Source organism: Equus przewalskii, chromosome 4 (genome assembly GCF_037783145.1).
Source record: "Equus przewalskii isolate Varuska chromosome 4, EquPr2, whole genome shotgun sequence".
NCBI lineage: Eukaryota > Metazoa > Chordata > Mammalia > Perissodactyla > Equidae > Equus > Equus przewalskii.
In genome coordinates, this window is record NC_091834.1 from 24709550 (window position 1) to 24735877 (window position 26328).

Here is a 26328-nt window from a genome sequence, read left to right on the forward strand (position 1 = left end):
GTCACTTTGAAAGCAGGCCACACACGTGGAATTGCCAAGAGCACTAAGGAGGAGGGGAATCTGGAGGAAAGCACCCAGGTGGCAAAAGCAGTGAGAAACAATCACTGTTTTCAAATACCTGCAGGGCTGTAAGGTAGAGGAGAAATAAATTGCATCTGTGTTAAGCCAGAGGAAATTTTCAGGGGACTAGCTTCAGATCAACATAAGGAATAATTATGTAACAGAGTTGTAAATGCAAGAGTGGACTGCTTCACAAACTCTTAGCAAGATTAAAACTCTTTCTCAGAGCAGACAAGCAGGGCTTGACAACCGTTTGTCAGGAATATGGAAAGCCAGGATTCCTGGACATAGGGGGGATATATGGAGTTGGATATCCAAATCTCAAAGTAAATGATGCCTAGCAGAGAGCTGCAACACCCCCCTACACAAACACACAAACAATTCCCAGCTCCTGTGCTTCCCTATCAGTCTTCAGTACCTTGTATCTTTAATTCCTCTTTTTAGCTGATGATGAAATAGGAAAATCTTGACCCTAAGAAAACTCTTTTGGAGTTTGGCCTTAGAAGAAAATGAATCACTTTAACCAGGTTTATCTTCTGGAAAGCACAAGATAAAGGGAATTCTAATCAGATACTTCCTGACCTGTTAGGCCTTCCGCTAAAACAGAGGTTGACAAAGTACAGTCCATGGGTCAAATTCAGCTGCTGCCTGTTTTCGCAAATAAAGTTTTATTGGCACATGATATCACTGTGCTCATTCATTGCTTATTGTCTGTGGCTGTTTTTGCACTATAGTAGCAGAGTTGAATGGTTGGGACAGAAACCATATGATCTGCAAACCTGGAAATATTTCCTCTCTGGCTCTTTGCAGAGAAAGTTTGCCAGCCTCTGCTCTGGAACATCCGTAATAAAGGATGCAGCAGACTCTGTTTTCTAGACTTGGACCTGCTGCAATGGACGGCCAGCTCTGGTTGGCATTACCCATTCCCTTTTCAGGCAGGGACCTATCTAATGTCAAACGGTTAGGTATGAGAACTATTCCTTTTAACTGATAGCTCTCCTCATGAAGGGGTTAATATGTTCTAGAAACAATAGTATCTGAGCCAAAATTAAGATTCTTCTGTGGCAGAAACTTGGCTTGGGCTTCTCCTGAGTTAACTTAGAAGTTGTTAGTGATTTTCGAGTTCAATCTTTCCTAGTCAATAAACCCGGGAAGTGGGCTTTGGGTCACAGAGCTAACCAGGAAGAGAGGCTTCAGGGCTCCCCAACTGGGACGAAGTCTGTCCTCCTGACTAGGCTCTTTGCAGTGCTATTTCCTCTTCCTGTTTTAAAGTGAAACTTAAAAGGAATATTTAAATTAAGTAGGAGTAAGCGAAAACATTGTTCATTTTAAAACAAGCATTAAATAAAAACGTGTATACACACAGCACACAAATCCAACTATACTTACAAAACTTCCACAAGGGATCAGATGACGCCTTATTCTAAATGAAAAATAACAGCCGTAGAGAATGTTCTGAGCAGCAAGCTAGGAGTTCTCTTAGGAGAATTCTTCTAAAAGGCACGCAATAGGTGTGGCTTCCTCAGCTTTCAGTACTCGGCGTGGCTCCTTGGTCAGGTATGGGTCCAGATACCTCCCTTTGAAGCCATAGGTTCATCCCTGTGACCAAGGCAGGCTGGTGAGCTGTGGTCAGCATCAGCTGTTCCTTTCTCGGCAGCAAGAGCTCGTGGCTGCTTGCCAGGCCACATACAACATGTGAGCAGAAGGGCAGAAGAGGTCAACCTCTGAGAGCGCTTGGAAGGAAGGAAGCAATTCATTCGACTGGGACCCAGTCCAGATTTAATTCAGATTCAAGTCATAGTAATATTTATTAAGGGTCTACCACGTGTCAGGTGCTTTGACCAGGGATTCTCCCATCTCACTGGATCCTCCCAAGAGTCATAAGTCCCTGTTTGATAGATGAAGAAAAGGAGACTCAACATGATCGAGAAGTTGCCTCAGCAGTGGTGGAACCAGAGTTCTAATCCAGACCTGTGACTCCAAGGCCACTGGTCATTGACAGGTGCCAATAAAAGCTTGATTGCTTATTGTTCTGTAGTCGAAGTGGCTGGGGGTTAGCTTTCCAGTTTTTTTCCTTTTCAAATCGTTTATGACATAAACTTGAAGTATTGGTTCAAATAGTTCTGCCGAGGACCTGACACGTTTCTGTAACTTGAGAAAAAACAAGTAGACCGTGCTCCTGGTGAAATCAAGCAACTAATCTTTTTAGGAAGGTTATTTTTCTTCCTTTCACTGCTTCTTATTTGTTCCCAGCAGCAAAAAGGATATGATGACTACCACACAGAGAACACTTCCAGCCTGAAGGAGCACAGTGCAAGCTCAGACTTGAGAAGTGGCTTAGAAATCTCAGCCATGTTGGCTCTGTCCCCTCCACACACCTGCACTGCATCTCCCACATCCATTTCTTTCCCAAGTCCCCCCTGTAGAGTGACTAAGCTTCCTTCTGCCTCCCAACATCTTTGCTTCATTTTTCCCTCCTCCTTTAGGTACTGGTAGTTCCACATTTGATGCTCATGGGTAGATTCCAGATCTGCCCTTGCTCTTATAGGTTCCCCGTAGGAAGTCCTCTGTGATTTTCCTGCACATCATGTGTGGACTTTCCTGTGGTTCTGCAAGAGCCACCCTCGGAAGTCTTCACATAGCAAAGGGTGGGCGGGATCCTGAACGTCATGGGCTAGCTAAAGAACTAGACATGGCTTTACCATGGCAGGTGCTACTGAGGGGAGGGGTGCTGGGAGCATCTTTGTCTTCAGAAGAAAACACTGGTGTAATGACCTTATCCTAGCGTCTTAGTGATTGCTCCCTTGTTTAGATTTTTGTTGTTGTCATTTGCTTTGGGGTTTTTTGGGGAAAAGGGGTAGCTATTTATGTGTTTGGTTCTTCTTTCTAGTGTTCATTTAAGTTGGTAAGCCACCTTAAATGTGTGTATATTTAGAGAAATGACCTTAAAACATAATTGTGCGTTGGAGACTGATTTTTTTAAAAACATGGGTAATAATAGAAGGAAAAATTTAAAGAACATTGAAACTATCTTGGGGCAGGGGATAGACATGCTCTGCCACATAGAACCCAAACAGAGTCTCTCCGCAGAGAAACACTCACAAGAAAGGTCCTTATTCCCCATTCTGGATTGGAAATCTTTTCTTTCCTTGCAAACTACAAGTCTTTTCCAGAATTTTTTCAATAAGAAGACTGGATGGAGAAATGATTCTTTTAAATAACTCTAAACAAACCCAGAAAGGATTACTTATACCCCCAAATAAGAATATGGGCAATGACCCAGACGAGGGGAAGGCAGGAAAAAAATAGAAATGGAAGAAACCTTGTTTTCTTAGTGTGGTAGATTGTGGAGCTGTGTGTGGTGAGGTCACCAAGGCCCACTCTGGGCAGCTGTAGGCCGCTTACTCTTTTACTCTGAATGTGAAATATCGTGTTTTAATTTGCTTGGTAATGAGTATTGGAATCCCCTTCCCAGACAACTCAAGATTGGTGATTTCTCTCCTTTCTGACTTGTGCTCCTTTAGCACATCTCTACATTGCATGGCTTTGGGATGTGCTAGGATGACTTCATGTATAAAGTCATCTCCCCAAAGGGCTAATATATTCCTCCAGGGCTGGGAGTACTTCTGATTTATTCTTGGCAAGTGTCGTTGTACTGTTTTATTAAATATGTTTTAGTTTAATAAGTGAAGGAACAAAAGAACACACAACTCTTCATGGTCCTGGTGCATATCACGGAGCACTAGTGGAATGACCCTTACTGAGTGACCTAGCAACACCTAAGGCTAAGGACTCCACACTGCCATGGTGCTTCACAGCCATGCATGGCATTCACATGAATTCTAGAGGGACAACTCAACCAGCAAGTCAACAACCCCATGTGGGGAATATTACTCAGCTTTTGTTGTTAGAGAATGAGTCATGTGGGCCTAACAGAATATAAAACAGAAAGTATGTGAGTTGGGTGGGGACTGGCCCAGGGGAGTGAAATCTTGTCGGCCCTGCCTCACTTTACCTCCACGTCACCTCACTGGGAATGACATAGATTGTGAGGGTGTACCTTGGAAGAGAAAAGTTGCACCTTGATTTTAGCATTAAACTGTCCTGTGAGAAACTGTTGAAGAAACAGCAAGTTGGCAGCCCAGCTGGCCAAGGGCTGTGGGAATGTTGACCAGTGGGATTGTGCTCCTGCACGCCGGCGAACTTTCAAACCATTTCTGCTCACCACTTCTCTATTGAACAGTCACCTCAAGTCAGAGGTGAAAGGTGGTAAACAGAGGGCAGTCTTGAGTCAGGTTTTGAATCGGTTTTTAAGCAGCGGTCTTTGACACCAACTCATTTTGGAATTTTATATTTCCCAATTCACCCCATCCCCCACCTCATGCTGCCCCATTTTTTCAAGTCTCTTAGCTTTCTATGGTGGCATCCAAGTGAATCAGATGGGCAAACCCATCCTATGTCTGTGGGTTCTTCTGTGGTAAGAGTAACTAGCTCTTCACCATCTTTTCCACATCCAGGTAACAGGCAGGTTTCAGCAGTAGCCTTCTTGAGGAAGAGCTTTGAAACCTGGGAATGACTGTGTAAATGTCAGGTACTGATGTGATTCTTGGCTCTACACTGCCCTGCACTGGTAGACCTGAAGTACTAATCTGAGAAAGCAACAAAACTCTGAAGAAAGTCAGAAGTACTGAAATCACAGTGGAGGCAAAGGATATGAGCGGTGGTTTGGTTAACAGACTTTTGGAAGGGAAGTGGTATTATTCACTTCAAAAGTATGCCTGTATGTGAAGAGAGAGCCCCTGAACATGAATAAGCAGTAGTCTCCAGCTAAGAGATTAGAAAAAGAGAACCCAGGCCAGAGAGGAGGAGCTTTCTCATGACATCTCTTGAAAGAAAAACCAGGCACACCAAATTCACTGTTGTTTATATTTTCTCATAGAAACATTTTAAACCACATCTAGTATTCTGTCCTTTCTTCGCTGTGCCCCACTCAGCATTCAATATTCAGGCAAGGAATACTCCAGCCACATACAGATCTAGTTCTGTATAACCTGATGTAGATTCTGTCGTATATCTGATATATATAATTCCTCCATCCATGAAGTTTTGTTTAGTACACGTCCATGCGTTTAAAATACAGATTTTCAGAGACATTGGCCACCAAGACAAAGTGTGTTGCCAGGCATATAGTAGGTCCTCAGAAGAAATTTATTGGATTGAATGAATAAAAGATTGGTGGATATTGCTTTCTGAAGTCTTTTTTTAGTCTGAATTAGTTTCTGATAGTCCAATAATAGGTCAAATTTATTTTTGATTTACTAGCCCTTCAACTACCTATAAAAAATGGAATGGATTGCCAACCCTATGACTTGAGATTTTTAATTTCCATTGTTAAGACCATTCTTTGGACAACATCCTATAATAATGAAAAGTGAGGTTTTTTATTTTAGAATTTTAAAGAATCTCAAATTTCAGCACAACTCATCAACTGAGCTCAGTCTGTTTAAAATAAAAAAATTCCTAGGGGGAAAAAAATAGTTTGCTGGTATCATTGAAGACACATAGGCAGAAATAGATTGCAACGGTTTGGTTGCTGTTAATACTGCTATGGTAAAGCTCGATATCAGATATTATTTATATTTAGAGAGGTTTGTGATTTATTAAGCACTTCCATGTCTGCACTTTCATTACTGCTCATAACCACCCTGTCAAGTACATCGAGCTGCTCCCATTTTAACCAGTGAGAACGTTGAGACCCAGACAGTTGAGGTAACTGGCTGGAGATCATCCCATAATGATACTATCATAGTCTTCACAGTGATAAAGAGATGTTTGATGATGTCACTGGAAACATATTCCACAATCCCTCATAGAACTGGCCTTGCTGGGGTTCAGAAACATCAGTTAACTCCCAAGAGAGTGGACACAATATGCGAAGACAATCCTAACTCTACTTAATATATTTTTTAAAACTCATAAACTTGACTTGGGATCATTTTAAGGGCTAGGAAGAGAATCACAGGGATGGAAATCAACCAGTTTTGGTGTTCTATTCCCCAACTTAAAAATAAAAGAGATGTTGAAGTCTTCTTAATTAGGGTTACTTAATGAAGGTTACTTTAATTTGCAGCTGTGTTGCACGTGCCAAAGCTCGGCATGTTTAGTCCAGCAGGCATACTGTAATGCACATGGCAAATTATCCAGTATTTAAGAGGACTTTTTGAGTATTACATGTGCATTTCCAAGTTTCAGTGTAGATTCGAATTCAGTTTGATGACTATCTTTGGATGCCTACAAACTGAGAACAATTATTTATTAGTTATGAAATCAAATACAATAAAATAAGGAACAAGTGATAAAATATAAAGTTTTGGAAAACAAAGAAAAATCTTCTTCACAATTATAATGAGACTTTTTCCATTCCACAGAACCTTTGATTAAATCCACAATTCAAATTTAAATGCCACTTTTTATTTACTTTTATTGTTTCCCCAATATTTCCTTATGACTCAACCATAGATTTTCTACTTTCCTATTATTACAAACTGTTGTGTGGGTTAAATAAGTTTCATAGGCTAGTCTGATACTGTAATCATAATTTGTAACATTTTTCTATGGGATAAATTTACTCTATGCTCCCCAAAACCAAGGTAAGGAAATGTATTTATAGATCAGGAAAAATATGCCACTTGAGGACTCTTCAAGTCCATCACTATTTGAAGCAAAATCATTTCTGCAATGAATGGTCTTTTCCAAGAGCTGCCATATGCAACTATTCTGAACAATAATGAGGTGAGTAAACTGCAACTTACTTGCCCTCCTAACACTTTCTGTATATAATACTTCATTGTTCATCATTATTTCTAATTTTTTAAAGTACTTTCACAAAACCATTTAACATGACTAATGCAAAACTTTGAGGATCTTAATTAGTTATGCATGATCATTTCTCCATTTAAAAAATATATTTTATTAAAATATTCTTCCAATTTTGGCCTTGTTCAACCCAGATTTTTGTAAATTTTCTCCTCAGTAATTTTTTTATTATAAAGTATTATGGCCACTAAAGAAAATTTGTACAATGCAGAAACTGTAAGGAAGAAATAGAATCCCACTATTCATAAAAGACCATTGTTAACAACTTGGTGTATTTTCTTCCTGTCATATTTCCGTGCATTTTAGCATAGTTGAGGTGTATATACAAACACATTTTGAAATTACCACCATAATACAATTTCAGTAAGGCAAAAGAAATGGTAAATCCTGATACGATGAAACCTCTGGCAAACTTTCTGAGTATCTTTTCCTTATATATTTTTAAATCTATCGTGTAAAGATTATCTTATTTGAGATTTCCTTAAACCTTTTCAGCAGGAAGGTGGGAAAAAAAATCCCCTGGCTTTTAAAGCTTAATCAAATATGTTACCTAGACTGGAAAGATTTTACAATGACCAACCAGAAAGCTGTGAAGACTGACACTCTTCTAAGACATCCTGCCTCCTCCTCCTCCATCAGACATGTGCAAAGAAAGGCAGAGAGATGCATGTCAAGTCATCCAAGACTTTGGTCGCATGGCCACCATTGCTTTCACATCTAAAATATAAATGCAACAACATGTGTGTACACATCATAGCAGCCCAACAAGATGTATATGTATGTAGATAATCCACCTCTCCCTACCATGTATATGTGAATAAACAAATAATGTATATAATTGCATAAACAAATAGTAATTTTAAGTAGTGATAAATACTAAGAAAAAAAGAAAGCAGGCTAATATGATAGAATGTAATGGTGAGGACTTAAGCTAATTTGTTTCCTGAAGGGATGACCACTGAGTTGGAATCTCAAGGATAAAAGGTAGACAAAGACGCAAAGATCTGGGGAGAAATAGAAGAGCATTCCAAGCAGATGGAGCACCTCTGAAGTGGGCAAGAGCTGGGCCAGCTGGAGAGAAACAGGGGGTGTGGCTGAGACAGTGAGCAGGGAGAATGGCTGAGAGGAGACCGCTGACGAGGCCTTGCAGACCACAGAGAAGAGCTTGTGCTGTGTTCTAGTTATACTGGGAAACCTTGGGATAGTTTAAACCAAGAAGCAGTGTGATGTGATTCTGCTGCAAAATGAGGTGCTCGGTGGAAAATGGGGCAAGGATAAAAGCAGAGACAACTGAGGAGGCCAAGGGGAGGGATTTACAAAAACCCAACTATTTTGGCAGCCATTAATGTGTAGTTGAGAAAACAACAAATTCAAACAATTATAAATTTGCTTAGGCAATTCCAAAAGTGTCTCAGTGGATTTGGGAAAATCTGGAGAAACTTGTTTTAATGTTGTGTCTTCATCAGCAATACAGACTTGCCCAGGCTCGTGGGCAAAGAGAGGTATACACCCCCACACAGGCACAGAAAGCCAAGGCCTTACCCCATAAAATCGGGGGCATTTCAAGATTTAGAGGAGGCAGACTATTTTTATTTTAGTTAAGATAAATTGGAGGGTTCTTGAGAAAAAGAATAACCAGACTGTAGATCAGCCCTGGATGTCCAGGGATGATAAAACACTTCCTTGAATCTGTCACTAACAGCTAAGTGCAATGCAGCAATGTGGATGAATCTCAGAAATAGAATGCTGTGAAAAAAGCCTTACACAAAAGGGCAATACTGTGTAATTCCACTAATATGAAGTTCAAAAATAGGCAAAACTATTCTAAGTGAAAACCAATCAGAGTAGAGGTCTGTGGTGTGTGGGGCAGGGGTTGTCTGGGAAGGGCGTGAGACGGGGAGCTCACTAGGGGGACGGTGATGTTCTGTATTGTGACGGGAGTGTGGGTTACACAATGTGTATGTTTGTTGAAACTCATCAAATGCTACACTTCAGACGGATTATCTCACAGTTGGTGGATGTTACCTCAACAACAACAACTATAAACTAATATTGACTTGTAATCAATGGCATGCCAGGGCAACGTTTACTGATATCTGTACCTTACTTTGAAATGCATAAAAAAAAATAAGATGGATAGATACATGATAAGGTGAACATAGTAAAATGCTAATCAAGGACGTTCATGGTACAGTTCTTTCCACTTTTCTATACATTTATGAATCTTCATAATAAAATTTGAGGATGAAAAGCTAAGCGCTTTGTAGGGCCTGCATCCTGGGGCCTGCTGCTCTTGATTCAGTAGAAATTGTCTTCAGATTTACAAGGGGTAGAGCAAATCATTAGCATTTGTGTGGAGCTTGAGACAAACACTTTCAGTTATCTGGTTTTCAAATATATAGCCCTAAAGTAGTGTTCAATTTCTCTTTGAATAAATTGCTTAAACACCTGAATCCATTTTTTAATAAAATTCTTAAAGTAAAATATATCCCTTTTTCTTTCTTTCTTTTTCTGATTTGATAAATGTTCTACAGACAAAGTAACTCTGTTTAATGCCCAATCTTTGAGTAAGCCTATCTGCAGACCCAAGCGCTGCCCGTTCAGACAGTACCTTAGGGCACGTCCATGGAGGTCCCTAACATCTGTCCATGTGCACCTGATGTTACATTACTGTCACATTTCTCAGTAGTTAGCTTTAACAAAAGAAAGTTGAAAGGCTTTGTATTCATTCAATCTTCAAAATAATCTAGGAGGCTAATATTATTTTCACCATGTCTGTATTTGAGGAAAGGCTTGGAGAGCTTGGAGAAGTCATTCAAGGTCACATAAGGAGGATGTGGCTAAACACAAACTGTCTCCTGGGTGAATTAAAACTCCTGCTCTTTGCAGTTTTGTCTCAAATCTGCCTAACTAGTTTGTGACTTTTAGGTTTTAATAATTTTACCAATTCAGTGGTCTCACATTTAAATTTTCTCATTGTTTTATCTTCATCACATGAGATATTTGGTATAAAGATGGAACCAAGATCATACTTTGTTCAATCAAGAAACCTAAGCCAAGTCGTTCTGATTCTCACCTAGATTTTTCTTCGACACTCTTGTCTCTTTGGGGCATAAGACAGGAGAAAGCCTCAGAAGAAACAGCCTTATAATAATTTCTTTTGATGCTTTAGTAATTAACCCTGGATTCAAGGTAGACTTGTCTTAAATGGAATCAAATACTATATCAACTGTTTTCTTCTTCTCAAGAATACACATGTTGGACAGTTGGGCATTTAGGGTTCTTTGTAATATTTTGCCATTATTAAAAAATAAACAATGGACAACATTTTGCATGAAGCTTTTTCTGTGTTTAGGTCTGTTTCCTCAGAATAGGTTTTCCAAAGTGGAATCATCATGATCTAGAATTTAAGCATGTATATTTGTTTACAAAAGTTGTGCAGTTGCTTCCCAAAATGTTTTATGAATTAACGTTTACATCAGTAATGTGTAATGTTGCTATTATCTTCCAAACTAGGATCTTTTTCTGAATATAGACATAATTCATACTAATTGTAAACAATAAGGGTCAAGATAGGTATTCATTAAATAAATGCTTAGGTGCTCTTTTAGCACTTTTTGAATGAATGAATGAAAGCACAATACAGTCTTTTTGAAATTATTTTTTTTATAACAGGCTAAACTTAAATGGCATGTTTTCCTTTTTTACTGACAAAAGTTACTTTTTCGTTGATTTAATAATAAAAATTATTTAGTTCAGCTGAGAGAAACTTACAAGCTGATCTCCTTGATCATGTAAAATGAAAGCAGCTGTTATTGTTTTCATCTCTTGTGTACTGAAGACACTGAAATGTGCTCCAAGCCTGTTCACCTGGCTGCCATGAAGGGTGTGACCAATACTGGTGGTTATCTAGACCACAGCCAATCAGTTAGGCTGAAATTGAGAGACCACAGTCTTTCAGCTGGGAAAGCAGCTTTTGTTCCATGGTGTGCCAACTGAAAGGTCATGCGTTATTGTCAAAACCCTGTACTTGCATCGGTGGTGGCATCTTTAAAGACCTTAGAATTGGGAAGTCAGTCTTGCCCCTTCTGCATGCATTGCAGCCAACTGTGTACAACTGCTCTAACCTGAGGTTGCACTCACAGCGGCCCATACTCCTACATGAAAGCAAGCCGGAGATGTTGGTCAATCCAGTGTTATGATTGGAAGAATTATGAATCATTCTACCCTGGAGCCAGTAGATAGGGGCTCTGTCTTGTTGTCGTCTGCCATAGTTCCCATGTGAGAGTTCTCTCCAGCGCTGAATTTGAATGGGACCACAGAGGGGAGGAAGAGGGAAATCTCCATGGAGTTAAAGAGGATGTGAAGATTACTTCATATTTAATGTTGGTGTAGGTGTCTGAACATGTGCTCGCTGTCGTGGCATGGAAATGCAAGGGCAGACAGTCAGGTGATGCTCTTCAGAGCACTTTCCATGGGGAGGAAACAAAGAAGCCTATAAAACAAATATTAATTTGGAAAGAGTTCCTGAAGAATACCTGCATATTGACTTTGGCCTTGTTTTTGAGCTCAACGACCTGGTTCCTGATTGCAGCTGTGACTTTGCAGACGTGAAGAACCTGGCCAGTTCTGAATCTAACCTCCAAAGCCAGAGGCCGTATTTCTTCACTGTTATGATAATTTTGGTTCAAAGTATAGTCCCTTAACAAGCTGCCGCTTCAAAAGCCCCATACCTCTTTGTTTTGTTATGCTTGCCTAAACATGTCTTTCAAAGAGCTGGGTTTGGAAATAGGACTTTATTATAATCCTCTCCTTTGCTTTTAAATATAGACGATGAAGTGTATTTCTGTAGTCTAAGTTTGTCTCCTAATTTAAAATGTTTTCTGGTATTAAGTTTGATACCTTAAACCATTAGAGAGTGAAGTGTGCCAAAGTTGTGTATTAGCAGGAGATGCAAAGCAGTTGCACCTTTACCTGTGCTGTTGGATTCACACTGAGTGTGGACAAAAGCAAGGATGTGTTGGTTTCTTAGTAGTTGAGTGTGTTTTTCTGTTTGTTTGTTTTTAAGGAAGATTAGCCCTGAGCTAACATCTGCCGCCAATCCTCCTCTTTTTGCTGAGCAAGACTGGCGCTGAGCTAACATCCATGCCCATCTTCCTCTACTCTATATGTGAGATGCCTGCCACAGCATGGCTTGACAACTGGTGCACAGGTCCGCACCTGGGATCCGAACCAGCGAACCCTGGGCTGCCGAAGCGGACCATGCAAATTTAACTGCTGTGCCACCGGGCCAGCCCCTTGAGTGTATTTTTAAATGTATATTTTCACTCCTAGAAGAAAACAAAGGCAGTAAGCTCTTGGACATCAGTCTTAGCAATATTTTTTTTCATCTGTCTCCTCAGGCAAAGGCAGCAACAGCAAAAATAAACAAATGGGACTACTTCAAACTAAAAAGTTTTGGAAACCATCAACAAAACAAAAAGGCAACCTACCGAATGGGAGAAGATATTTTCAAGTGATATATTTGACAAAGGGTTAATATCCAAAATATATAAAGAACTCATGCAACTCAATATCAAAAAAACTATCTGGGGCCAACCCAGTGGTGTAGTGATTAAGTTCACATGCTCCACTTCGGCAGCCCAAGGTTCACAGGTTCAGATCCCGGGCATGGACCTACACAATGCTCATTAGGTCATGTGGTGGCAGTGTCCCACATATAAAATAGAGTAAGATTGGCACAGACGCCAGCTCAGAGACAATCTTCCTCAAGCAAAAAGAGGAGGATTGGCAATGGATGTTAGCTTAGGGCCAATCTTCCTCTCCAAAAAGAAAAAAAGGAAAGAAAGGAAAAAATAGTCTGATTAAAAAATGGGCAGAGGACCTGAGTAGGCATTTTTCCAAAGAAGATATACAGAAGGCCAGCAGACACATAAAAAGATCAACATGAGTAATCATCAGGAGAATGCAAATCAAAACCACAATAGCATATCACTTCACACCTGTCAGAATGGCTATTCTCAAAAAGACAAGAAATAACAAGTCTTGGTGAGGATGTAGAGAAAAGGGAACCCTAGTCATTGGTAGGAATGCAAATTGGTGCAGCCACTGTGGAAAACAGTATGGAGGTTTCTCAAAATTAAAAATCAAACTACCATATGATCTAGCAATTCTGCTTCTGAGTATGCATCTGAAAAAAACAGAACCACTAATTCAAAAAGATATATACCCCCTATATTCATTGCAGCATTGTTTACAATCTACAAGATATGGAAGCAACCTAAGTGTCCATTGATGGATGAATGGATAAAGAAGATGTAATGTGTGTTTATATATATTTCTGTGTGTATATATTATATATATATATTTGTGTATGTGTGTGTATATATATATGGATGTGTATATATGTATGTATATATATACACACACATACACACACACACACACACACACACACAATGGAATACTACTCAGCCATAAGAAGGAACAAAATCTTGGCATTTGCGACAACGTAGATGGACCTAGAGGGTATAATGCTAAGTGAAAGAAGTCAGACAAAGAAAGACAAATACTATATGATTTCACTTATATGTAAAATCTAAAAAGCAAAAATAAATGAACAAACAAAATGAGACAGAAAGAGACTCATAGATACAGAGAACAAACTAGTGGTCACCAGAAGGGGTTGGGTGAAATAGGTGAAGGGGATTAAGAGGTACATACTTCCAGTCATAATAAGTAAGTCACGGGGATGTAATATACAGTATAGGGAATAGAGTCAATCATATTATAATAACTTTGCATAGTTACTACACTTGTAGTGGTGATCATTTTGTAATGTATATAAATCTTGAATCATTATGACATACACTTGAAACTAATATAATATTGTATGTCAACTGTACCTAATAAAAAAGAAAATAAATATTTTTTCATTGTGTTATTTTCTATATATTATATAATTAGACCTTTGATTTATTCTTTGATGCATTAGTTTAGAAAAATATTTTTAATCTCTAGCCAGTTGAGATTCATTTAAACTCTCATTATTGATTTTAGGTTGTACAATGTTGTGGTCAGAAAATATTGCCTAGTATATGTTATGTTTGTTAATATTCTTTGGACACACAATAATGTATAGGATATCTCTTTGTGAGGTAAAAAGTTCATTATATGGTTATTAACTCAACATTGTAATTATATTATTTAAATGTCTAATGATATGTATTTTTTGTGTACTGAAGCTCTTAACAGAATATTTTCCCTTAAAGATTTTCATCTATTTGCCCTTGAATTTTTAATATTTTTAAACAATTTTATGCATTATAGGGTGAGCTATCCCTTGTCATGAACTGCACTTTATGTGAACTTAAACTTTTTTGTCACATTTGCCTTGAGTGACCTTTGATAGGCATTAATAGTGCAAAGTCACTGAAGTGCACAAAGTTAAAATTTGTGAATATTTTTTTACTTTAGTTTTGCTACTTTACTTGGCATTTCATGTAATATCTTTTTTCCTTTTCTCCAGTTTGCCAAGGCACAAGTAACAGGCTCACGCAGTTGGGCACTTTTGAGGACCACTTTCTGAGCCTCCAGAGAATGTTCAATAACTGTGAGGTGGTCCTCGGGAATTTGGAAATTACCTACATGCAAAAGAATTATGACCTTTCCTTCTTAAAGGTTAGTTCAATGAATTTGATTGTCTTACACAAATATAATAGAAGTAAAGATAAGTAGACAAAGGCCTTGGCAGAATTTAACTGGAAGTGTATTTGCTTTTGCTATGACAGTTACAAGTCCCAAGGAACACAGAGGTGAGTTTTACGGGAAGGCCACTATACCAACTGGTGTCAAGTTATAGCTATAAAAGAATATCAAAGAGAAACAGACTAGTCTGGCATCCCACTATCATCAAAGACGCTGATATTCATCTTTTAACTGTTGCTTCAGCCGCCCTATTCTGGCTCTTATTTTAAAAAAAAGGTCCTGCTCTGTAGCATTTGCCTGTTTTCTTGGTGTAAATATTCTCAGCATGGTTGATTTCCAGCTACCAAGAGTTTTAACAGCCTGTTCACAAAATTTCTGAATATTTCACAGTAGAGGCTCTAGTGAGCCAATAGGAGCAGCTCTGAAGGCTTCCAGGGTTTGGTGGTAGTTGAACTTTGGATTTGATTGGCCTTCTTCTGGGTTTATTTGTTTTTTATCTATTTAATTAACTAATTAATTAATTTGGTGAGGAAGAGTAGCCTTGAGCTAACATCTGACACCCATCTTCCTCTTTTTGCTTGAGCAAGATTGTCCCTGAGCTAATATCTGTCCCAGCCTTCCTCCATTTTGTATGTAGGATGCTGCCACAGTGTGGCTTGATGAATGGTGTGTAGGTGCACACCTGGGATCCAAACCTGAGAACCCCAGGCCACCAAAGCAGGGTGTGTGAACTTAACCACTATGCCACTGAGCCAGCCCCATTTTTTTTCTAAATAAGAAAGCATGCAAGATACAAAATAAATTAATAAAACATTTCCATTTTCATTTGAGTGTGTTGAACACCAAGTAAAATGAGAGTCACAGCATTCCTAAATAATGCACATTGCCCTTTATTATTGCCAGCAGGCTCAAGAGGCAAAAGTACAGGAGTCATCGTAAATCCTGTCACCCGCCATATCCCCAGTTGTAATCATCTACGTGCTTTATATCTGTCAGTCACTCATGTGCATCATTCATTTGGTGTTCTGGGCTCTCTGGACCCACTTTAGACCTTGCATTCTTGAGTTCCTCAAAAGAGAAATAACATGTTCACATTTTATCTCTTTAGACCATACAGGAGGTTGCTGGCTATGTACTCATTGCCCTCAACACAGTGGAGAAGATTCCTTTGGAAAATCTGCAGATCATCAGAGGAAATGTGCTGTATGAAAACACCCATGCCTTATCAGTCTTATCCAACTATGGTGCAAATAAAGTCGGACTGAGGGAGCTTCCTATGAGGAACTTACAGGGTGAGAGGCCAGGGCACAGGGAGGCTGTCAATGCAAAAAACAACTTGGGTGGTGCTCCGCGAACCTGTCACTTTTCTTAATTCCACTCAGAGAAGACATTCATTCATCAAACATAAATGTAGTGAGTGCCAACTGTGTGCAGGATACAGCAGGTAGAAGTTACTGAGAAGATGGTGGGTGATGGGATAAGAAGGGAAGATTTAAGCCAGGTACCATTTCTCCTCTGTTCATGGAAAAATATCCAGAGAGTTAGTAAGAAATGGTAAAGGTTTCGGGGAAAAGAGAGTATGACCAGATAACCTGGACTGGAATGCAGACTTTTTGTGCCTAGGGAGTGAATAAATTGTCAATCTTCTAACCTGGACCACAGATATAAGGAACATACATTAAAAATCAACCCCTATTTGAGCCAGTTTCCAGAGTAATACTGTTATACAGAAGCACTGTTAAAGATAGGGAATGAAGGTATTACAGGAGAAGTCTGAATTCTTGTGAGTAGGACACTGTGAGGGTCCCCAGAGGGAAAACTATGAAAGATGGTAAAAGAGGCAGGAAGCTGATGTGAAATGACTGAAGATAACAATGCTTGTGCCCTCCCTATGTGGCAGGTGCTGTGCCAGGCGTGTTAAATTGGTAACTTCATTGAATGCTCACAACCTTCCTTCAGAGTGGGTGTTACACTATGCCATTTTACGAATAAAGAAATGGGGGCAAAGGAACCCTCTTAAGGTTCCAAACTAGTGAAAAAATGGCCAAGGATGGCCACCAAATCCCTGCCCCAGAGCCCTCACCCTTCCTGTAGTTTTGATGGGAAGGAGCTGACGAGGAAGGGGGATGAAAGCAGAGGATGCCTAACAGAGGGAGTCATCCTGGCAATTGTGGGAGCCCGAGAGGCAGCAATGCTAGAGCCAGGTGGTAAGTCCAAACGCAGGATGGAACCCACCAGGCATGGCCCTCTGATTTGGCTTCTGGGTTTTGCCATTCTATAAAACTGTCTTAAGAACTCCCACCCACCACTTTAACTGCACAGAGCACCCACGCACAGGTTTCTGTGTTGATGCTAATACTAATTTGTGCTATTCACACTTTTTGTGAAATGGACTATTATGGGCATTGGCATGCCTCTGTCTGCCTATCTTGCCTCTCACTGTCTCATGGTGACAAGTAGATGTGGTTAAGAGCATGGACCCCAGAGCCGGACTGTCTGGGTTCCAGCCTGGCTCCATTACTCACCAGCCAGACACCCCGGGAGCATGTTCTCTCTGTGTCTCAGTTTGCTCATCTTCAAAAATGTCGGTAACAATGGTAACATACTTCCTGGGGTTGTTGAGAAAATTGAGTGAATTTCTGTAGGTAAAGCACTTAGGAGCTATTTCTATTGATGGTATTACTTCTGCTGCTGGTATTGGGGTTGTATAAATCCAGTTTATTTACTGTTATTAAATAATTATTTAATTTGAATTATTTAATACTAATTAAATGCTGTTATTAATAATTAACCTAGTGCCTGCCATAAAGGGAGCAGTCATTAAATGTTGAAAGTAAAAATAAAAGAATGACTGCCTCCAGATTACTGCCTCTTTCTCTTCTAAGATACCAGGCAGGGCACCTCAATCCTTCAGCACGTTTACTTCCTCCCTTTATTCTCATAGTTGCTGTTTGCAAGTGTTCTTTGAGATCCCACTTTGACCTTCCATCTTACATGCTCTTTCTTGGCATCCTGGTCTGTTGTCCTAATTGTCATGACAGCCTTGACATCCCTATTCTGTGTTTCCAGTTCTGACTTCGCATCAGTTTCATCCACTTGACTCTGGCTCCCTCTATAGTGTGTGTTTTCACTTGACTGTCCTGCTGTCATCTCTGACTTTATATCCAAAGCTCCACAATTTGGCCCTTTCCAACTTCCCAGCCTGTCTTCTGTGATTCCTTTGTTCTCCACCGTTCGCTGAAGAAACTGCCCTCTATGTCTTTGCCCCAGTCTTCTGTCTACCCGAAGCCTGTGGCGCCCTCCCTCCATGTTCCTTCACAGGATGCTCCTGTCAGCATGCTAGGACATGTCATTCTTTCCAACAAGCCTCAGAGATCTTCCCCAGGAGCATCCTTCCTTCTTCCATGCTGGTATCTTGTGCACATGGTATATCCATTCCCTGCCTGTGGGATGTGGGGCATTCTTTACATATCTATATTTAAACTACAGAGAGTCATAGGACCATTGTGAGGATTAACTAAAATAATGCCTATAAATCAACTCGCACAGTACCCAGACCTGCTGTGTGTCATGATCTTCCGTGGGCATGTGGTCATTAACTGTGTGACCTGTCTGTCTCCCCATGCGTGTCAGTTCTTAGAGAGAAGCCCACTGATCCAATTCATCTTTGCAGCCCCTAACACACTTGCTACTATGTTTTGTGCATATAAGTCGTTCAGTAAATGTTTACATTTAATGTCACTGATGCAACACTCTCCCTTTGCTCAGGCTCGAGTTTTTTTTTATCACCCCAATTTTCCATGTCCTATCAGTTCTTCCTTTGAAACAATTGTACAGTCTGTTACATCCTTTGCATTCCTGGTGTCTTCCCTGTCTGTTCATCCTACATACAAATTCTTCTTGCTCCACATCATTCTTCACACCCTTTTCTCCAATGAAATGCTCCAAAAGCACCTCACAGCATTGCCACCTTCTCCTGACAATCCTGGTAAGCCTGCGATGCTGGTTATTGCCACTTGCCCTTCCTGTCCCATCTGCCTCTTCATGTCATCAAATGGTCATCCAATCCAGTCCAGATCAGCCTCCTCGGGAACCTCCAATTCCCCATCAACTCGTCGTTTATGCTATAACCACTGACTAAAAGCGATCTCTCCTTCCTCCCCGTGTTTCTAAATTCTGATCACTCATTGTTCAAAGGCCCAATTCAGGGGAAATCCTAACTCCTCCATGGCACTATCATCAACTCATTTTTCATCTGCCCTTGCTGAAGTTCTATGAGGAGTCTCTTTTGCACACTGACATCATTTTAGCAGAGCACAAAATGTCAAGAAATGCATGCTTGTTTTATGAGAGTTTAGAAGAGATGACAAGTTTGCTTACTGAGGTTCCTTTCTCACACAGAAATCCTGCAGGGTGCTGTACGATTCAGCAACAACCCTATCCTCTGCAACATGGAGACTATCCAGTGGCGGGACATTGTCAACAGTGATTTTCTAAGCAATATGTCAGTGGACTTTCAGAATCAACTGGGCAGTTGTAAGTGTTCCACAAAAGTTCCCTCTGCCCCCTGCTCCTATGGTCGGGCAATGCTGTAGAGTGTTGGGGTGGTGAGAGAAGGTAGAGTTAATGTTAAGTCACATTAATCTAAAAAATAAGTACAGTCATGTGTCACTTAATGACGGATATATTCAGAGAAATGCGTCAGTGGGTGATTTTGTCATTGCGCAAACATCGTAGAGTGTACTTAGACACACCTAGGTCATACAGCCTACTAAACCTACATAGAATATCGCTACATAGAGTACCCAGTCTCTATAGTACTAATCTTATGGGACCACCGTGTCTATGTGGTCTGTCATGGACCGAAACATCGTTTCGGTGGTACATGACTGTAGTAAGCAAATTATCTGCCCACTAGAAAAGCACTGGTTTAAGACAGAGAGAAAAGTCTGTTTTTCATGGTGACAGTTAGGACCCTTGCTGGCAAGGCAGATCACCCCCTAGGACAGCTTAGCCCTCCTGTGGCCATTGAAAAGAGCCCATCAGTCGTGGCATAAGGGCTCCTCCCATCCTGCCATGAGGAAACTGGCCAAACTTTTGTGTGCTTGTGACTTGCTGCTGAGTCTCGAAGTGGCCCCAGGCCCTCTAGTAGCATTGGGCCTGAACTCTCCCCTCCTGCTGACCAGCCTAGGCACTCCCACATGGTCCCCCAGCAAAACTGGGTGAGCACTGGGGAGGGAGTTTGTCTATATTTCCTACGCCCATGACCTAGTCCCTGCCCGTTCAACAGTAAAGCAGCCCGCACAAGGGACAGGATGGCAGGGGGCCAGCTGGAGGTCAGGGCTGTACCACTTGCCCGGTTGGCAGCACAGTGTGGGAAACTCTGAAGACACATGCTTACATTTACCGAGCTCCACTTAGCTTATCCCCTCCTGGTCTCCCTGGTCTTTCAATCCTTTAAAATAAGGAGCTGTCACCATGTCCTGCTTCTGTTTCCCTACAGCTGTGCAGTGACTGCATGGGGTTTTTGGTCTTAATTTGGAGCTGACATGGATCTTCATAATCAGCTAGAGCCCTTTTGTTTTCTGTTTGTTTTTTATTTGATTTGATTGATGGTTGTGTAGAAATACCCTTAACATAAAATTTGCCATCTTAAGCCATTTTTAAGCATATAATTCAGTGATATTAAGTACATTCACATCGTTGTGCAGCCATTGCCACCATCCATCTCCAGAACTCTTTTCACCTTGCAAAACTGAAACTCTGCACCCATTAGACACTAATTCCCCATTTCCCCTCCCCCAGCCCCTGGCACCCACCATTCTACTTTCTGTGTGTGTGAATTTGACTTCTCTAGCTGCCCCATATGATTGGAATCATTTGTCCTTTTGTGACTGGTTTCTTTCACTTACCACATGTTTTCAAGAATCATCCATGTTGTAGTGTGTGTCAGAATTTCCTTCCTTTATGTGGCTGAATAATATTCCATGTGTATGTATACACATTTTGTATATCCATTCATCCATCGATGAGTGCTTCCGTTGCTTTCACCTTTTGACGATTGTGAATCGTCAAAGTGATGGACGTCAAAATGAACCATGTAAATCGTTAAAATGAACACGGCTCTTGAGCTCCTTTGTTTTACAAATATATTATTCCAGCAGATACCCAGGATGGCACCTGCTGTGTTTGCAAGAAGCTGAAAACTTTATTTTACAATGCAAAATTCTGTATTGTCCATGAGATCATGGTTAGCCTTTCCTCAGCCATCTGATGAATAATGGGGAAGTTAAATTGTGCACATCTATAACAAAAGAAGTGATATGGAAAGGCTGTGAGGCTTGTATGGGTTTGCCACGGACTAGATCAGGCAGCCTAAATAGGCATACCAGCCCTCATGACACTGCAACTGTGAGAAAGATCTGGCAAGAAAGTATTGGGAGAGAAGAATGGTGGACAGGTTAATACAACAACAAAATTCAAATATTACAAAGCTATGAACTATAAACCAATATGATATTCGTTTGAGAATAGACATATAAGAATAAGCCGTAGACATGTAAGAATAAGACAATAAGAATAAGCCTAACTAAATCAAATGTCCATAAAGAAATGACGTTTCAGACAAATAAGGGAAGAATTCATTATTCAATAAATTGTTCTGGAATGATTTAACTATTAGGGGAAAAATATCAAAGTGACAGAACTCTAAAGGATTTTTTTTTAAAAAGGAACTAAGGATATTAGGTAGTCACATTGGAAATTCCCAAATCACCGTTCACCTGCCACCTGCATTTTCCGTATTCGTTACGTGACCAGTGACAAGTTCAGAAGCCTGACACTCTCCTTGTGGAAAGAGAAGCCCCGCACATGCCTCAGGCTTTTCAGGCCACAAATGACTTCTGAGAACCTGTCTCATTTACTCTTTACCCAAAAAATCTCACAAGGTGATTTAAGTGTTTTATGGACGAGGGGTTTGAGATTCAGAAAGGTTATCCCGTGTAGCCCAACATTACATTATTGTTGATGTAGCTTGGAATTTGAAGTTAGAATGGGTATGTTTACTTGAGAGGAAATTAAAATAAATCCACAGTCCTCTTCATACACCAATATTAATTCAAAATGCATATTATATACAATAAAATACTGCATATATATATGTAAGTGCTAGAAGGAAACATACAGATGAATATTTGTAATATCAGGTTGAAGAAAAGCCAAAGTCACATCCCATAAAAGAAAATTCCCTTGTGAAAAAATGTTAGTAACAAACAGGAAAATACTGTACAACATCTGATTGCCTTGAAAAGAGTTAATATTCTTGCTGTATGACTGTAAAAGTAGTCTTAGAAATCCTAAGAAAAAGGTGAACCTTTCAATAAAAAAAATGGGCCAAGGACATGAGCGCACACACACACACACTAAGATGGCCAAGAAATAAAGTAAAATGTTATTTGTTACTGTAATTGAAAAATTCAAAGTAAAATAAAGTATTATTTTTGCCTTTGCTAAAGTTTGGGTTCATTTTGATTCCTAGATACCTGGATCAGCAAGGGTGTGGAGAAACAAAAATTCACATATTCTATTTGTGGGAATATAAATTAATAAAACCTGGGCAGGGAGAGAATTTTGGCAATATATATTGAAACTTTAAAGTGAACACACCTCACCCTTGAATTTCATATCTAGAAATAATAAGAAAATATTTTCATTCCTTTAGGGAGTGAAAATCATAAGGAATGTAAAAAAATATTTTTGTACAAAAATATTCCTTGTAGTCTTGTTTATAATAAGTTTTGGAAAAAACGTATACCTGAAAATAAGAGATTGGTTAAATAAATTATGGTACAGCCTTGCCATTAAAAATCATGTTAGGTAGAAGGATACTTAAAGACAAGGGAAAATTGTCATAATGTTTTATTAGGTTTTTATTTAAGTTATGATACAATGTACAGTGTGATATCAATTCTTAATTATACATACACTTATATGTCTGTATTGATTACCTCTGGATCCTTTCTTCTTTTTTGCTTTTTTCTATTACCCATATTTTATATAATGTGTCTGCATTTCTTTTTTGTCGCAGAGGGTTAAGAATAAAATTATAAGCAGACCTTGAGTTCCTCGGTTGGCAAATGTTTTCCTCTTTACAGAAAGATTCCATTAAACATTTTTATTTCAAATATGTTTTTTATAAACCTATTACATGCTTATAATAGAAATTTGAAAAATATGGGGAAGTAGAAGGTAAAAAGTGAAAATAACATATCACTACACAGACACAACCACTAACATTTCTATGTGTTACTATTGCTCTCTGTTTCTCTCTCTGTGTGTCTCTCTGTCTTTGTCTCTCTGTCTTCACAGGGTACAGCCCACACTGTTCATCTAGGGTTCAGCCTCATGGTCTTTCATGATTCTAAGGATCACCAGCCTTGCATTAATGCCCTCCTCCCTGGGGGGCTATTGTAAGAATTGTCAGTCCTGTTAAAGGTGTGTCCTGCTTCAGCAATCACGTGACAAATTATCAGCTCTTCTGTTTGAAATCTAAATTCTCCCAGAGAATAAATTCTTCCTGACTGTGGGAGACTTTGGGACACATATTAACTCCTTTGAGTTATTGTGTCTTTGCAATGAAAGACATGTCTTTGCATGGCTGATCTCTTTGTAACAAATTTGGTGGTCAACCTGTTCTCTACATATAAATAGAACACTTTGGTCTTCATATTTTTCAATGCTGATAAAAACAAAACACAACTAATGAGATTAAAAACCTTTGTAGCCGTAATTTGTAGTTGCTCATTTCTAAAAACTGCAAACATTGATCTACCAATTGCAAATATTTTCAGACAGTAGCTTGCAAATTAATAGCTGAGGTTTTAGATAATCAATAAATTGGCACACACTGTGAACATTTCACTTTTTGTGCAGCATCCTGTGCCTGTCTCTGACTTGAAGCCCAGGGCTTTTTATTTACAGGACCCCAACTCTCCCAGAGTGACTGACCACCCAGTCACTCAAGACCGGACATAGCAAGAATGTAGTGGGTGCACCAGATTAGACACTCTTAACATTATTGTGGGAGATGGCTGGTGTGCCAACACTCTTAACATTGTTGTGGGAGACGCTAGGCTTTCAAGCCTAAGCAAATTTGGTGTTTGGACCCTTGCGTTCACCTAAATCCCAGTTTTCGTGGCCTGTGAGAAGTCAAGTAATTACTCTCTGCCTCAGTTTGCACAGCTGAAATGTAAATAGAAGCAGTACGTGGTTCATCTTTTTTTCCTACAAGAGTCTTTTAAGTTGTCTTACAAACCAACCAGCCAAATAAACAGGGAATGAGAAATTTGAAAGCTATTTCTCGTTTCTAGAACGTCACTTTGCTCAGAGACTTAGGAAGGGTGTGAGTTTCTTGTCACTCATTGTCTTTCCCTGTGATATGAATTTAACTATTACTTTTATATTTTAGGCCAAAAGTGTGATCCAGCCTGCCCCAATGGAAGCTGTTGGGGTGTGGGAAAGGAGAACTGCCAGAAATGTAAGTCAGTGAGCAAAATTTCAGATAAATATGTGGCAACTTCCTCCCACTTATACTCAGCTGATTGTATTTTGTTTTCCCTTTGAAGACTCCAAAAAGTATCCTTGATCATGAGGCCAGATGTTAGCAGTGATGTGAATGACAGTCTTGCAAATCTCCCTCCGTGTGGTTAATCCAGTGTGGGCTATTTTTGACATTTCAGCCTGTCATAAATAAGTGAAAGTCAGTCACCCATCTATGAGCCATTCTCTCTGACCAATATGTTTGGCAGATTTTTCTGAGAACGGAAGACTTGTCTGTGTTACCTGAGTCCATATTCTTCTTGTTTTCTCTCCCTTTTCCCCCCTCTCTTTGGTACTCAGCTGCATAGAAGCACAAGCAACTTTTTTCAAGAGGGTTTTTCTGCGGGAATCCTAGTTTAGGAGCATGAATGGCCAAGGAATCTGGGGACATGTCAGCTTAACACCTGGCTATCTGTCCTCAGATTAGGTATGACATGACTGTTATGTCCTTTTAAACACTACTTGCTGGCAGGCATTTTTGTTATTTGTGTGTGCTTTCTATATTACCCAAAAACTCAGTTCTAACTAGTATTTAGTTATTTAGCAGGCCTAAAAGTCTAGACTTTATCTGGTTAGTTCTCCTAAGTAATTCAAAATAAATCAGAGAAAAAAAAGGTGGTGCAATAAAGAAAGGCCATGGTTCAGTGTAATTTGGCAGAATGAGAACATTTGGGGACTTTAACAAGCCACAGAATCACTAAATTCATCCTTTCCTTCACTTTTCGTCCACTGTTTGCAAGTGCTCTGCAAGGTCCCTGGGAAATGACCTTTCTATCCTCCCTGTCTCTTCAGCTCACTGGTGACCTTTGCTCTTTTCAGTGACCAAGACCATCTGTGCCCAGCAGTGTTCAGGGCGCTGCCGTGGCAGGTCCCCCAGCGACTGCTGCCACAACCAGTGTGCCGCCGGCTGCACAGGGCCCCGGGAGAGTGACTGCCTGGTAAGACCACCCCAGCTCAACACGGTGGGGCTTCTCTGGCCCAGGATTTAGAGGGGCTTCCTGTGGGAGAAGTGTGCCGATTAACATTGGTAGTAGCAGACATGGATTTTGCCCTTTGCCAAGTTACAAACCATCTTTTATTGTCCTGCCTTCACCACTTACTTTATGACCTCGGGCAAATTACATGACATCTCCATGCCTCAGTTTCCTCATCTGACAATGGTGGATAATAAAGTACCTAAGTGTCAAGTGGTCTAAATGACACAGTGCATGTGGCATCCATAACCAGGATCTGGGCATAGAATAAGCATAACTCATTATGAAATATGTGTTATTTGTCATTAATGTTTATTGTGGCCAGCAGCAGTATTGTCATTCTCCTTCTTGTTTCACTTAATTTTCATTACAAACCTAGGGAGTTGATACTGTAAGAGCCCCTACAGTATATGTTTAGAGATGTTAAGAGACCCATCCAGAGCCGCACAGATCTTGAGTGTCATGGCTAGGACTACATTTGGATCTCCTGACCTAGTCCCTCTGCTCTTTCCACCATGGCTCAGATGCCTCCTGCCCACCCCCTAAGGAGTCTTGAAGCACTCACTTTTGTCCCTGTTCCTGGACTGGCAGATGACAGTCCTGGAGACACCAGAACTCGGAGACCTGAGTCCTGGAGACACCAGGACTGGCAGATGAAAGTCCAAGAGATACCAGGACTGGCAGACCTGAGTCCTAGAGTTACCAAGTCTGGCAGACGTGACTCCTGGAGTCACCAGGACTGGCAGACGTCAGTCAGCACCAAGTATGATAAGACCTTCATGGGCTCCAGACATGGAGTCCCACCTAAGGTGGAATCCAAAAGACTGATTTCAAGGAAAGGAAGATTTTTAAAGTCCAGAGGCTGGAGCCGGCCCCAAGGATTTTGCCTTGTGTGGTCTGGGCTGATTCTAATGTGTAGCTGGAGAGGAAAGATGACGTGCAATTCTTAGGGCCACCACTGTATTTGATCTGGTCCCCTTTGCATGGCACCCTTCCTAGTCAAAGTTTTCTGCAGTTTGGCAGTAAGTTCTAAAATGTATCCTCAAGTGTTCTTTATGAGGGAGACCCAATGTAAATTGAATTAAAAACAATTTCACTATATAGTTACCACTCT

General features: G+C 40.2%; 1 protein-coding gene across 2 annotated transcripts in view; it reads left to right on the forward strand.

Moving 5' to 3' along the window:
- EGFR (epidermal growth factor receptor) overlaps window positions 1-26328 on the forward strand; it is a 199861-nt gene that overhangs the window by 110205 nt on the left and 63328 nt on the right. For both annotated transcript variants that reach the window (XM_070617275.1, XM_070617276.1), the window contains exons 3-7: window positions 14465-14616; window positions 15752-15935; window positions 19045-19179; window positions 24110-24178; window positions 25060-25178. In XM_070617275.1, the coding sequence (XP_070473376.1) occupies window positions 14536-14616; window positions 15752-15935; window positions 19045-19179; window positions 24110-24178; window positions 25060-25178 (588 nt within the window). In that variant the 5' untranslated portion in view covers window positions 14465-14535. The remainder of the gene's footprint in view (window positions 1-14464; window positions 14617-15751; window positions 15936-19044; window positions 19180-24109; window positions 24179-25059; window positions 25179-26328) is intronic.